The sequence below is a fragment of the Balaenoptera physalus genome, assembly GCF_965194825.1.
Source record: "Balaenoptera physalus genome assembly, chromosome: 10".
In the NCBI taxonomy this organism is placed as follows: domain Eukaryota; kingdom Metazoa; phylum Chordata; class Mammalia; order Artiodactyla; family Balaenopteridae; genus Balaenoptera; species Balaenoptera physalus.
In genome coordinates this window covers 59,991,712-60,003,926 of record NC_138889.1, presented here as the reverse complement: position 1 = coordinate 60,003,926, position 12,215 = coordinate 59,991,712, and the positions used below count along the sequence as shown (strand labels likewise).

Below are 12,215 nucleotides of genomic sequence, written 5' to 3'. Positions count from 1 at the left end.
AAAAAAAAAAAAAAAAAGGCCATGAAGAACCTAGTGGCAAGACGGGAATAAAGACACAGACCTACTAGAGAATGGACTTGAGGATATGGGGAGGGGGTGGGGTGAGATGTGACAGGGTGAGTGAGTGGCATGGACACATATACACTACCAAATGTAAAATAGATAGCTAGTGGGAAGCAGCCGCATAGCACAGGGAGATCAGCTCGGTGCTTTGTGACCACCTAGAGGGGTGGGATGGGGAGGGTGGGAGGGAGGGAGACGCAAGAGGGAAGAGAAATGGGAACATATGTATGTGTATAACTGATTCACTTTGTTGTAAAGCAGAAGCTAACACACCATTGTAAGGCAATTATACTCCAATAAAGAAGTTAACAAAAAAAGGGGGACTGGATCCACTTGGAGGCGCAGGGAAGGGGTGCTGGAAGGAACGCGCAATCGGGGGAGCTGGCTCGTGCGAAGAGCCTTGGGGTGTTAGGGGACTCCTCTCCGGGGAGCTGGACCCTGGAGACCCATGTGCCCTCCAGCTAAGCGTTCCGAGCTCCCACTAAGGTGCAGAGTCTCAGCTGAATCGAAGGATGCCCGCTCGCTCTGCAGTCGTGCGAACCCCGGGCACCCAGCCTCAAGGCAGGGGCTCCCCGGGTGCCGCGACCCCGTCCGATGAGGGGGGCAGTAGGACCCAGGGGCCGGGTGACTGCCCGCAGGGGGAGGGGTGGGAGCCGGGGCGGTTTGGGGGAGGGCTTTGGCTTTTTTTGGCGGAGCCGGGGCGCCCTCCGGAAGCTTTTCTAACTTTCCAGAAGTTTCTCGGGACGGGCGGGAGGTGGGGTGGGGGAACGCCATATATAGATCTGGAGAGCGGGGGCGCGGCGGAGAGTGGAATCCGTTCGCGGCTCTAGTGCGGCACTGTGACTGCGGTCCCCGCGCCAGCCCAGCCCGGCCAGGTGAGGGGCAGGGGCGGGGGCGGCCGGGGGGAGCGGCGGGAGCTTTGGGGGTGCTCAAGAAAACGAGAGGGGAGAGCGACCCGCGGGAGGGTTTAGGGGCCACCCCAGAGCCCGCAAACTGGAGTCCCTGGCACTTTGGGGACAGCTGGAGGGTTCGGCATGGAGAACCCGGGGCTGGGTGGTGATGGCAGAGCGAGCCCGAGGGCCAGAGCAGATATCAGAGCCGGGATGGAGAGTCGGGGCACTCAGAGGGCCCTGAAAAAGTGCAGGGTTCCGCATAACTGTGGGGCAGGGGTGCTGGTGGCAGAGAGGAAACAGTGGCGCTGGGAGCCGGTATGCTGAGGCTCGTCCCTCTGCAGGACCAAGGAGGGAGGAGATGGGGTCTGGAACGCCTTCCAGCAGGGACAGGGAGGCCAGGCTGGCTTTGCATGTCGGGGTGCCTCCAGTTGTGGGGTTGAGGCCCAAGGGCCAGTGGACCAACCTCCTCACAGGCTTGCTGGGGGGCATCTGCGCCTCCTGAGGTAGGGTGGTAGGAAAAGGAGGTGAAATAGTCTTGACTTCTACTTGGCTCTTGGGGTCCCCATGGTTTGGGAGGACCGCGGCTCCATTTCTGATCAGCAGCCTGCACGTGTAGGTCATGGCAGCCAGCACCAGTCTCCCCCACCTCCCTCCAAAAAGCGGTGAGGAGGTGACCAGGTCTGCATGTCCCCGCGGAAGGGAGAACGGGGAGCTCCCTCGAAGGCTTTGAGTCACCCGCTGTAATTCTGTCCACCGCCACCTGGTTCCTGGAGTAACTGCAGGGTTAAGGCTACTTAAGAGGCCGGGGTTCCCTGCCCCCAGCTTAGGGACATTCCTGAGGCGGCTGGAGTGGTGGAAGAAGAATGAAACCGCTTCCAGCATGGCCAGAACGCCCGGCCCCTCCTCTTCCCGGGCTTCCGGCTGGTCCCTCTGGTCTGCAGGGCCCGGATGGAGGCCGGATGGAGGCCGGAGGAAAATCAGGGGGCTTTGGTTCCCTGGAAGTCTCTGGCTGGGACCACACCCTTCTGTCCTCAGGCAGTTCATCTGCCCATCCCCCCTTCCTGAGGCCTCCGGCTCCCCTCCTTTTGTCTCTGGTCACCAGGATTCCCAGCAGAAATGTTTTTTCACGGGCTGTGTAACAGGACACCACATCCAGCCCTCCGGAGGGGCTCTGTGGGTGCTTCTGGGAGGAAGGAGCCCTGTGCTAGGAAGCCGGACCCCCACTGATCCCTGGTGGACTGGAGGTGGCTCCCTGCCCCCTCTCTGGCCTCAGTTTCTCCCGCTGTTTGGTGAAGTGAATGACCTCCAAGGTCCCTGTAGGTCTGGGACTGGTTACGTCTTCCTTCTGCCAGGGGCAGTGTAGACAGGGTTCCGTACGGGGGCTGGGCCTACCAGGCCCCCTCCTCACCACCATGCCAGCTCTGCCCTATCCCATCCTCCTCACTCTTCTGTTTTCTTTCAGAATGAAAAAGGCAGGCATTGACCTCCCCCTGAGGCAGTTTCAAGGTACTTTAGCCCTCCTCAAGTGTTTGAGAGCCCTTCTGGTGGTCCCCCCCTAGCATCTGCTTCCCTTCCCTCTACTTACAAAAATCTGGAACCCAGTCTCAACTTGGCCTGGCTAGCTGTGGGCACAGCCCTTGGTTCTGGGATCGTGTATTTTTCTCTGTGGGAGTATAAATCTTCTAACCTTGGCCTAAGGGCTAGGATTTCTCTGTGGCAACAGGGGCTGGGCTGTGGGAGGCTGGCTTGCTTGCAGTGACTTGCCTTCCTCCGTTCCTGCTGCTGGGTTAACAGGGCAGCCCTTCTCCATAGCTGCACATCTCCCTACGGAGAGTGACGTTGTGGGCTCGAAGCTAGGGCCAGGGAGGCTCCGTGGCACCCCCTGGGACCTGAACCCAGGCCTCCTGCTTCCCGGGTTGGAAGCCCCCCTCTGCAGGCGGGTGGAGATAATTCAATTTCCAGCATGCCACGTCACCCGGAGCAGGAGCAGGAACAGGAGCGCAGCTGTGTGGCTGCCTGAGGAATCCCAAACTAGTCATTTGGAGCTTTCTTAAAAAACCCCTCCCAGCCCTTTAAGGTTCTGGTTGGCTGGGGGTGGGGCTGTCAAGATAGTGCCTGACACGTGGCAAGGCTGTGAACTAGACTCCGAGACTGCCTCTCAAGGGGATGCTGGTGGCCTCTGCAGAGGTCCAAGCTCTGGCATCAGCTGTCTGGACTAAAGGCAGCCTTTGAATAGGATGACCATATGCCTGTTGTCCTGGCCTAATAATTAGTAGTGTCCCATTTTACTCTCTTTAAGTGTCCTTGTTTGTACAATAATTATATGGCCGCTCTGCCTTTGAGGTTCCAGGCCTGGTGGGGCAGTAGCTAGGGCTGGGAGGAAGGCAGCCTGGGCCCTGAGATATTCCCTTCCCAATCCGTTCTTTAGGGTGAAACTCTGTCTTACCTCCGCAATCCATACTCTAGGCTACAGATCTCTTTGATACCTTCTCCCAGGCAGCTGTGGGGCTCAGTGGCCTTCCCTCCTCCCACCACCTCTCCCCATGTACCCTTTGCTTCTCCTCTGCACTGCACCTCCGAGGAGGTGGCAGCCCAAGGAGTGGGGACTTGGCTTGGTTCACAGGATGGCTGCAGCAGTAGAGTCTTCGCAGAAAGCCAGTGCTCCCGAGGCAGGCTCAAGGCCTGAGGGTCGTCCACCAGGATTCTGAGTTTTCCATCTTCTTGAGGACCACGAGATGGGATCTGCCAGAGCCGTGGGATCACCGCGGTTCCTTCCAAACCTTCCCTTTGCCATGTCATCTCCTCTTCTGTTGTGCTGCCTGGAGAAGCGGAAATGACCTCAAAGTGGAGGAGTGTGGAAATAAGTCCATGTGGAGAGACTGTCCTGATGGGAGGACCCAGAGAGGGGAGAGGGGCTTGTCCTAGGGGCCACTGCTACTGCTGTGGTTTGAGGAGGGGACCTGAGGGCAATCTTGAAGCCACAGAGTAGATGGGCATGTGTGGTGATGACTGTCAGATGGGAGGGCAGAATGGAATCTGAGGTGGCCCAGCTTCCTGGGAGAATGAACACACATATGGCCACCAGCCTCTGGTGAAGGGGTGTCGGTGTCATTGTTCCTTTGAGCTGTGACTTACCCTCTCCCTTAGTATCCTTCCTCTCAGGAAACCTCCCCTGCCTCCCCCCCAGCTTTTGTCCTGGGGATTTCGCACATCCGCTCCAGGGGCTGTGGGCAGACAGGCAGGCAAGTCCCTGCGGAGACAGAAGCCTGGGCGTGGAGACCTAGACCCGTACAACTTGGAAAATGGACCTGAGGCTCAGAGAGGGGTGGGCACACACACATGCACACATGCGAACTCAAGGTCACCCTTGGGGCAGCAGAGTAGGGCATCTGGACTCTCTCATTTAATGAGTGAACCAACTGGTGACTCATTAACATCCCAGGGCAGAAGGAAAGGCATTCGGGGAGGAGCAGGCCTACACCTCCGCCCCACATGACATCCTTTGTCCAGGCCCCTGAGTTTCATGCAGACCCTGAGCCCATCTACCACTTTTTCTTTTTTTCCCACTGGAAAAGGGCCCCAGGGTTGTATGAGATCAGAGCTAATAACTGAAGACCCCAGGTTTGGGCAAGTGGCCCTGGTTTCTGTTCATTCAGGAACAGCTGAGGCCTGTTGTGTGCCAGGCACTGGGGGTATAGAGGGAAACCAGACTGGCTAGGTTTCCAACCCTCCTGGAGGTCAGACTAATTAGGGATGGAAACAGTACATAACAAACATAAGTCTAAATGTTAAGTTCAGTGCAAGAAATCAATAGGGCTGAGGTGGGGACTTGCCTGCTTTGGCTAGGGAGTCAAAGAAGGCCTCTGAGAGAGTGGGCAGACGGAGACCCCCAATCTGGGCAACCCGGAGTTAGGTCCGGGCTCCCTAGAGCTCTGGACCCTCTTGCTCCCATCTCCAAGGGACTTGGTGACAGCCAGAAGGCTAGGGATGGTTGTTGGGGAGGAACGACTAGGGCTTCAGGGCCGCCCTCTCTCTGCCACCCTCACAGGTCCTCCGTGGTGCTCACAACCCACCTCCCAGCCATGCGTGCCCTCATGCTCATCAGCACCTTCTGCCTACTGGCCAGAGCCCTGGCCGCCGAGGTGAAGAAACCCGCGGCCACAGCAGCTCCCGGCCCGGCGGAGAAGCTGAGCCCCAAGGCGGCCACGTTGGCTGAGCGCAGCGCCGGCCTGGCCTTCAGCCTGTACCAGGCCATGGCCAAGGACCAGGCGGTGGAGAACATCCTGCTGTCGCCCGTGGTGGTGGCCTCGTCCCTGGGGCTAGTGTCGCTGGGCGGCAAGGCGGCCACGGCGTCGCAGGCCAAGGCGGTGCTGAGCGCCGAGCAGCTGCGCGACGAGGAGGTGCACGCGGGCCTGGGCGAGCTGCTGCGCTCGCTCAGCAACAGCACGGCGCGCAACGTGACCTGGAAGCTGGGCAGCCGCCTGTATGGGCCCAGCTCGGTGAGCTTCGCAGACGACTTCGTGCGCAGCAGCAAGCAGCACTACAACTGCGAGCACTCCAAGATCAACTTCCGCGACAAGCGCAGCGCCCTGCAGTCCATCAACGAGTGGGCGGCGCAGACCACCGACGGCAAGCTGCCCGAGGTCACCAAGGACGTGGAGCGCACAGATGGCGCGCTGCTGGTCAATGCTATGTTCTTCAAGCGTGAGTCCGGACGGGCGGGGCAGGGCGCGGTGGGGCGGGGCCTCCTCTCCTCGGAGCCCCGCCCCTGGCAAATCAGATCAGTGTTCCCGTGCTGAGCACCAAGGCTGGGGCTCCTTCAGTCCTCATTAACAACCCGTGGACCCAGAGGGAGGCACTGTTATTGAACTCTTGTTACATACGAGAAACTAGATTCAGAGAGGTGTAGTGTTGTGTCTAAAAGAATGGGACAGAGATGCAAGCCCCACCGAAGGACTCCATATGTGCTCCTACCGTGTTTCATCACATCAGACTGTTGTTGCTTGTCTTGGAATCAAATTTAGTAATCAATTCTATCTCAGTAATGAGCTGGAGAAAGGCTCCACATCTGTGATCATTACTAACCCTCAAAGCAACTTTGGGGGCAGGTGGTGTTACCTCCATTTCATAGGTGAGGAAACTGAGGCTCAGCTAGGAGGAGAGAGCCCGGACTCAGGTCCAGGTGCATCTTGAATTGAAGATTCGATTTGGGCTTAATGTGTATTTTTGAGTACCTGTATGGATAGCACTGTTCCTCTCACGGCATGCTGTGAGGATGAGGTGACCCCTCTTTTACAAATGAAGAGATCAAGATAGGGGTGAAAGGTCTTGCAGCCAGTTGGTGACTGAGACTGAATTTGAATACAGGTCTGTATGTGACATAGGGCAGGTCTCATGCCTCTGTCACATATTCATGGTTTTTTGGGTCATTTTTGGGGGCCCAGAGACAGGGCTGGCAGACAAGAATTAAGGGTGGTCTTGGGGCATCCCCTGCCCAGGGCACAGACCTCAGTTAGCAGGTGGGGTGGGAAGTCTAGCTCAGTGCATGTTGCGCAAATGCCTGACAGTTGTCAGGGCGGAGGTGAACATGGTGGTAGCTGCGCAAGGGTCCTCCTTCTGAAGGCACCCCCTGTCATGCGGAAACAGGTAGGCCCTAAATATAGAGAGCCATATCTTCAGGCAGCATGTCCTGGGGCCAAGACCCACAACCCCAAAGCAGGGAACATGTACTCTGTGGGCTGGATGCTCGGGGGGAGGTGGGCTGCAGTTGAGCCCTGAAGACTTGAACAAAGGCCTTGAGCAGGGAAAAATCCAGGGTGTGCAGTTGAGGGGAGTGTCTTGACAAGATGGGGGCATCTATTTCTGACCTTGTGTTCTACTTCCCACTACAGCACACTGGGATGAGAGATTCCACCACAAGATGGTAGACAACCGAGGCTTCATGGTGACCCGTTCCTATACCGTGGGTGTCACCATGATGCACCGGACAGGTAGGTGCCTTGCAGGGCAGGGTTGGGGGGGCAAAGTGGGGGCTTGAGGGTGCTTGGGGCCTGGCCCGCCCCCGCCCCACAGTGTGCCTAGCGCCCTTTCTGCTCTTCTCCCAGGTCTCTACAACTACTATGATGACGAGAAGGAGAAGCTGCAAATTGTGGAGATGCCCCTGGCGCACAAGCTCTCCAGCCTCATCATCATCATGCCCCACCACGTGGAGCCCCTGGAGCGCCTTGAGAAGCTGCTGACCAAAGAGCAGCTGAAGATCTGGATGGGGAAGATGCAGAAGAAGGCTGTTGCCATCTCCCTGCCCAAGGGTGTGGTGGAGGTGACCCACGACCTGCAGGTGAGGGATGGCCCAACTCAAGGGCCTGCAGGGCTTGGAGAGGGGCATGGCGCATGGGGCACCCATTCACCAGCTCAGCAGGTCTGTCCTGAGCCCCTCTGGGTGTCCAGGCAGTACTGGGCTGTGCTGGGGGAGGAGGCATGGTCCCTGCCCTTGGGAAGATGGTGATAACATCAATAGCTAAATATTGGGTTGGCCAAAAAGTTCGTTCAGGTTTTTCTGTAACATCGTACGAAAAACCCAAACGAACTTTTTGGCCAACCCTATATAATTGAGCACGTGCTGTATGCTAGGCACTCTTCCTAAGCACTTTGTATGTATTAAACTCTTAATTCTCAAAACAACTTTATTAGGTAGGACTATCAACCTTATCTTACAGATGAGGAAAGGGAGGCTCAGAAAAGTTAAATAACATATCCAAATTCACATTGTCAATAACTCAGACATCTAACACCAAGCCATGCCCTTAATCTTAGGCTGTGCTGCCTCTCAGAGTCTGAAGTGCCCCAAAGTGCAGGCATGCCTCGTTTTATTGTGCTTCGCTTTACTGCGTTTTTTTACAAACTGAAGACTTATGGCAATCCTGCATCAAACAAGTCTATTGGCTCCACTTTTCCAACAGCATTTGCTCGCTTCGTGTCACGTTTCAGTAATTCTCGCAGTATTTCAAACCCTCCACCAGCAAAAAGATTGACTCCCTGAAGGCTCAGATGATGGTTAGCATTTTTTAGCAATAAAGTATTTTTAATTAAGGTATGTACATTGATTTTTTAAGACATAATACTATTGCAGAGTTAATAGACTACAGTATAGTATAAACATAACTTTTATATGCACCGGGAAACCAAAAAATTCATGTGACTCACTTTATTGCAATATTCACTTTACTGTGGTGGTCTAGAACCGAACCCGTGATATCTCTGGGGTATGCGTGTATAGATTGTTCAAGCTGGAGGATTGTCCCCCATGCAGTAATAAGACTAATAATGGCTTTCAGCTCTGAGTCACTTGGCTGGAAACTTAACCAAACCCGCTCAACATCATTTCTCCCTCATGACCACTCTGGGTGGTGGGGCAGCAGCTCGGCGAGAAGCAGTGACTCGCTAAGGTCACCCTAGCTAGTGAGCAGTGGAGCTGCAGTTAGTTCTCAAGATGAAAACTCAGGGTGGCCTTTTTGTCAATCAGGAGAGAAAGATTTTTTCCTCTACTCAAAAGGGAAAACTTTCATCTCATTCCTCCCTTGGATTCCAGAAATGATTCCTTGGCAGGTCTCTCACCTACAGAATTGTTTCAGACTTGCTGCTGAGAGAGCGTGGAGAGAGAAAGCTTGAGATGAGATGGGGCTTAGGCTTCAAACCAGAGACTAGTGGAGCTTGTGTGGTCTGTACTGTAGACGGCACTGAGGGTTTCCGGAGAGGAGCCACCCGTCTCCTTCTTGTGCTTATCCCGACTCTACCCCAGCCCCTTCTCCTGCAGTTGCTGTCATCTGACTTCCCTTCTTTCTCCCGTGTTTTTCTGGCACCCTGGGTGGACACACTACCCGCTACCCTGCAATAGATTGAGTTGGGAAATTCCAAGAGGGTGATGCAAAGTCATGGGGACTGGAATAGCTGGGCCTAGAATGCCTGTCTCAGGACACCCCGACTCTCAGATCCCTAGGTCTCGTGCCCGTTTGGCCATGCTGGGGAAGTGCACTGTCCCGCAGAAGCCTGGGCCCTGAAGGCTGCTGTTCACTCAGCCGACAGTCCTTTACTGCCACCTCTTCTGCACTGAGAGCCAGGGAGAGCCCTGAATATGGGCCCTGCCTTGAGGGAGCTCTGAGCCAGGTGCGAGAGACAGACAGGACCACACACACTGATAGACAGAGGGAGGCCAGGGGTGCTGCGGCCCAGAGAGGCGCGGCTCCAGTCTTGTGGGATAGGAAAGCCTTCCCAGAAGACATGGAGTCTAAAGGGCCCTACAGAGACAGGGTAGACACTGAGATGCCATCGAGGATGCAGTTTCAGGGAGGCTGTTGAGTGGAGAGCAGAGTGGGACATGCTGAGGGTTAAGGCTGCAATGCAAGCACAGTTCACCGGAAAGAGCTTGTCCTTGGCTTCCAGGGGTTGTGCAGAGCCTTGGAAGAGGGCGCGTGTGTGTGTGTGTGTGTGTGTGTGTGTGTGTGTGTGTGTGTGTGTGCGTTTTAACTTTTTACTATGGAAATGTATAAAAATATATTAAAAATAGAGAGATTAGTATCAGGAACCCTCATGTATCCATCAACCATCGTCAACTCATGACCAATAAGGATTCATTTATACACACCCATTCCTCCCCCATCAGATTATTATTATTTTTTTAATTAATTAATTTATTTATTTTTGGCTGTGTTGGGTCGTCATTTCTGTGCGAGGGCTTTCTCTAGTTGCGGCGAGCGGGGGCCACTCTTCATCGCGGTGCGCGGGCCTCTCACTATCGCGGCCTCTCTTGTTGCGGAGCGCAGGCTCAGTAGTTGTGGCTCACGGGCCCAGTTGCTCCGCGGCATGTGGGATCTTTCCAGACCAGGGCTCGAACCCGTGTCCCCTGCATTGGCAGGCGGATTCTCAACCACTGCGCCACCAGGGAAGCCCCCCCATCAGATTATTTTGAAGCAAATCCCAGACATCATATCACTCTGGAAAGGTTTTAAGCCCCAGAGTGATGTGGTCATAGCTGTCCTTAGGACAGTCTTTCTCAAACTTGAGCGTGTCAAGAATTACCTGGAGAGTTGGTTCAGAAAGGTTCCCAGCCCCACCCCCAGAGATTGTGATTCAGTGGCTCTGGGCTGGAGTCAGGGAACGTGCGCTTCATGTAAGCCCCTGGGGCATGCTGATGCTGGCGGTCCACCACCCACAGTTTGAGAAGCACAGGTCAAGGTGGCTCGGCGGGGCCAGGCATAAATTCTGCCTTTTCCCCCTGAGCCTTAGTTTCCTCATCTGTGAAGTGGTGATTGGCAGCTCTTGCAGGGTTTTCATGAGAATTAGGAAAGCAGTGCTTGGCAGTGCCCACGCCATGTCTGGCACACAGAAGGTGGCAGGGAGTGGTAATCTCTGCTCTGAGGAAGAGACGGGAGGAGACAGCAGACGGTGTGGGTGGAGGGTGAGGGTCTAGGAGCCTTACCCACCGTGGCCTCACCGGCACTCCTCTGGTCCTGCAGAAACACCTGGCTGGGCTGGGTCTGACTGAGGCCATCGACAAGAACAAGGCAGACCTGTCTCGCATGTCCGGCAAGAAGGACCTGTACCTGGCCAGTGTGTTCCACGCCACCGCCTTCGAGTGGGACACAGACGGCAACCCCTTCGACCAGGACATCTATGGGCGTGAGGAGCTGCGCAGCCCCAAGCTCTTCTACGCCGACCACCCCTTCATCTTCCTGGTTCGAGACACCCAGAGCGGCTCCCTGCTGTTCATTGGGCGCCTGGTCCGGCCCAAGGGCGACAAGATGCGAGACGAGTTATAGGGCCCCAGGGTGGGTGTGGGATGGCAGGGGGCAGCGGGAGGCTCCTGAGACACATGGGTGCTATGGGGGTGGGGAGCTGAGGTACTGACCTTGGATAGTCCACGGGGTGGGGGGGTGGGAAAACAGGATGACTGGCTGTGTCTGAGCAGACCTTCCCAGCCAGGATTCAATCTGCCTGGACACGGGCCCCCAGATGTCAGGATGCTGAGCCCAGAGACCCCACATCCTGTGGGAGCTGGGCAGTAGTCGTGGAGCCCTGCCCTCAGCCCTGGGATCCAGCCTGCCTCCGTCAGTGTTCATATTTATAGCCGTGTGCTTTCTCATCTGTGAGACGGAATCGAGCTGGGGGTTCAGCCAAGCCCTCATGGAATGGGGGCCCTCTTCCTGATACTACCACCACCTCAGCCCCTCCCCAGCTCCCTCCCAATCTTCTAACTTCCCTCAACTATAAAACTAGGTGCTGCAGCCCCTGGGACACGTACCCACCCCCCTCCATGGGTCTCACCCCAGTGAGGGGGTCGGGTATAGCTTATGGGGGGGCAGGGGGAGCTCTTGGGCAGACTCCAGTCAGGCATCATGGGGATGAACTTTTTTTTTTCCTTTTACAGATTTTCAAAGATGGGGAGGAAAGGGGGGAAATGAGCCTTTGTTGCTGTCAAACAAAGAACTTATTTGTACAATTGATTTTTTCAATAAAATTTTCCAGTGAAATTTTGTCAGAGCATGGAAGAGGATTGGATCAGAGATTCCCATCTCATTCTTCCCCGGGGATAAGGGCTCCTTCTGTTAAGCCACGTTTGCTACTAATAGCCCTTGTCAGGCCCTGAAATCCTGGCAGATAACTGCAGATAATACCGTGTGGCAGGCCCACTATGTGCTGAATCGGAAATTGTTTTGGCGGTGGCTGCAGAGCCGGAATGACAGCGCTGGACCTGGAGCCCAGAGCTTTGCTGTCCTGCTGTGCAGGGCCCCAGGGTCCCAGTCTTCAGCCCCCTAGGCTTTCACTTAAAGCTGACCTCATCCACATCCAGGGCCAGAGGGCACAAGCTCAGGCTGCCCAGCTGGGCAGGACTTTGTGAAGAAGGAGCTCGTGGGAACCTTGCTCTGTGTTTGGGTTTGCAGCAGGAGACGAGGGACCTGATACAGCCCTCACATTGGTTACCTTTCATGGTCCTTGGGGCTCCTGACATCACAGCTCAGGGAGGGAGAGGGCAAGTGGGATGCACGGGACAGAAGACCAGTGGCCAGGGAGGCAGAGGAACAGAGGAAACTGGATTCATGACCCATCTCTGCTGTTTGCTGGCTGTGTGACTTTGGGCAGGTCACTACCTCTCTCTGGGCACCTCTCCAGCTTCCGTTTGCCAACAACTCTGCCCTGGGGGTTGTTGGTCCAAGGAGGGAGTCCCTGCTTGGCTGGGCAACCTAGTTGGAGTCCTCCAAGATG

The 12,215-nt window shown here is 55.8% G+C and overlaps 1 protein-coding gene across 2 annotated transcripts; it reads left to right on the top strand.

Annotated features, from left to right (window-relative positions):
* The first annotated feature begins 778 nt into the window (after positions 1–778).
* SERPINH1 (serpin family H member 1) lies at positions 779–11,482 on the top strand. 2 transcript variants are annotated; one of them, XM_082477843.1, is made up of 6 exons: positions 826–938; positions 2,419–2,462; positions 5,005–5,660; positions 6,848–6,946; positions 7,061–7,293; positions 10,469–11,482. In XM_082477843.1, the coding sequence occupies exons 3-6, from the start codon at positions 5,039–5,041 to the stop codon at positions 10,769–10,771; spliced, it is 1,257 nt and encodes a 418-aa protein (XP_082333969.1). In that variant the 5' UTR covers positions 826–938; positions 2,419–2,462; positions 5,005–5,038; the 3' UTR covers positions 10,772–11,482. The 2 variants fall into 2 exon arrangements, with proteins under 2 accessions (XP_082333968.1, XP_082333969.1); XM_082477842.1 differs by lacking the exon at positions 2,419–2,462 and having other exon boundaries at positions 779–938.
* The last annotated feature ends 733 nt before the right edge of the window (positions 11,483–12,215 follow it).